We start from the raw sequence: 2,129 nt of genomic DNA, 5'->3' as shown, positions 1-2,129 counted from the left end.
ATGTTAAAATCAGTATAATCTAATGCTATAGAAATTACAATCTAATAGGATCATTTTGTAATAAAAAAAAAAGTAGAATTATTTTAAAATGAGATGGAATGGTTTGATCTTAAAATAATTTTCCTGATCTCTATATGTCTGTCGCTAGATGTTCTAGGATTTATAATCATTGTAAAAACACACTCACCAAAAGTTTAATATGCTCATTCGGATTCTATAATGAAATAAAATGAGTTTCCTCTACACCAACGTACACATAATCACAGTGAAAATAAAGAAGCAATTTCACAGTATTCTGTGAAATTTGATTAAACTTATATCAATGAAATATAGAGTGTGGAGCGCTGTCTTCATATATATATATATATATATATATATATATATATATATATATATACATATATATTTCTTTGCTAAGGACCACATGCAGTCTCTCAGCTTTCGATTCCGTTACGTCAGAGGTGAGTACAATGAGTAAAAAAAAAATCAGATTTATAGAAAAATAAGATCTTTACTTCATATGAGAAAATATAATTCGTCGAATATATATCCCTGATATATATTCCTTTATATCATCCTCTCTTAAGCATAGGTGGGGGGAGGAGGGGCGTAGGCGGGGGGAGCGGGCTTGTAGGCGGGGGTGTGCTCGGGGTACTGAGCCTCGCCCTCGTAGCTGACCTCAGCTACGAGACCGTCGCCGTTGTCCACGTACTTGACGGTCTGCTTGCGGCCGTCGGGGAGGTCCACGGTGTAGCTGCCCTCGGTCTTGTAGCCGTCGCGGGACTCCGAGGCGGCGAAGTTGGCGCCGGAGTAGCCGTCGGCGACGCCGTAGTTGTAGTTGTACTTGGGTGGGACCTGGAGAGATGGAAAGTCAGTGAGAAATGTTTCTCAGTAAGTATTCATGTCTTTTTGTGGGACTATCATTGGGGCTGTAGCCTGGACAATTGGGGAAGAAGCTTTTGTAGTGACGGACTTGGTCTTAGTAACAAGGCCATTACTGTTTGTCATACAGCACTCTCTGATTGCACAAATACTTACATCAGGGTATTCGGGCTCGTAGTGTGCGGGAGCGTGGTATGTGGGCTCGGGGGCGTGGTAGGCGGGTTCGGGGGCGTGGTAGGTGGGCTCGGGGGCGTGGTAGGCGGGTTCGGGGGCGTGGTAGGCGGGTTCGGGGGCGTGGTAGGCGGGTTCGGGGGCGTGGTAAGGTCTAGGGGTGTAGACGGGGATAAGGGGCTTGTGGACTGGTGCCTTGTCGCACAGAGCGACGACAGCCACGCAGGCGAGGACGGCGACCTGTGGACAGAATTTGATGTTATTTCAAATGTGGATAAAAGAACACCATGTTCGATTGTGCTTACCAGGCGCAGAAAATGAAAGGGAGACTGCAGTTGCGACCAGTTCTCCATCGCCAAATATACACTTAGTGTTTATATATATAAATCATATTATATATAATCATATGATATATAATATAATATTCATCTGAACACAAAAAGGAGCTAGTATGAGCACTGTTCTCAATACTGTCATCATCCAAACAAAATGAACTACACGACTTTTCTCCCGTCATATTTTGAACTCAAATCGCGTTGTGCCAATTTAAGCTAAATGTTCATTGCTGTAAACCCTACACTTCGCAATTTCTTTGTAGATTAAGTCTGAATTTCGCTATAGAAGAGGATTTCGTACCTTGAGAGACATGGCTGGAGAGTGAATGATAAATGGTGGTTGACGCTTCCTCTTATATATGCGAGAGTGTGCGTTCGTCCGTGCGTTGGTTCTGCCTTAGGCCTTCCTCGCACAGCCTGAGGGGGTGATTTTCGAGTCTCTGAAATCCATTCACTAATTTTCAGTGAGGCAATAAGTACATTCTGTTGATTTTTTATTGTCCTTATCTCAAATGTTGTCTTCAGTTAATTTGATGAATGTAAGTAAACATTTGTTGATTTATTAATGACGAAGAATCGGTTTTTAAAGATCATCTGCCTGTCTATCTATTTATCATTCTATCTAGATATATATCTAGTTGTGTCTCCATCACCCTATCTATCTTTATACCCATCTCTCTCTACCTATTAATCACTCTTCCTGTCTATCTCTCTCTCTCTCTCTCTCTCTCTCTCTCTCTC

General features: G+C 42.2%; 1 protein-coding gene across 1 annotated transcript; it reads right to left on the bottom strand.

Annotated features, from left to right (window-relative positions):
- Positions 1-518: 518 nt before the first annotated feature.
- Positions 519-1,406, bottom strand: LOC138860458 (uncharacterized). Its single transcript, XM_070118028.1, has 2 exons — positions 1,039-1,406; positions 519-855 (listed from the first exon to the last, which is right to left on the bottom strand). Exons 1-2 carry the CDS (start codon positions 1,404-1,406, stop codon positions 684-686), a joined length of 540 nt encoding a protein of 179 aa, XP_069974129.1. The 3' UTR covers positions 519-683.
- Positions 1,407-2,129: the final 723 nt, after the last annotated feature.

This window comes from Penaeus vannamei, chromosome 41, assembly GCF_042767895.1.
Source record: "Penaeus vannamei isolate JL-2024 chromosome 41, ASM4276789v1, whole genome shotgun sequence".
Taxonomy (NCBI): domain Eukaryota; kingdom Metazoa; phylum Arthropoda; class Malacostraca; order Decapoda; family Penaeidae; genus Penaeus; species Penaeus vannamei.
Note: the sequence above shows the minus strand (reverse complement) of the source record. Positions and strands in the feature narration are given on the sequence as shown.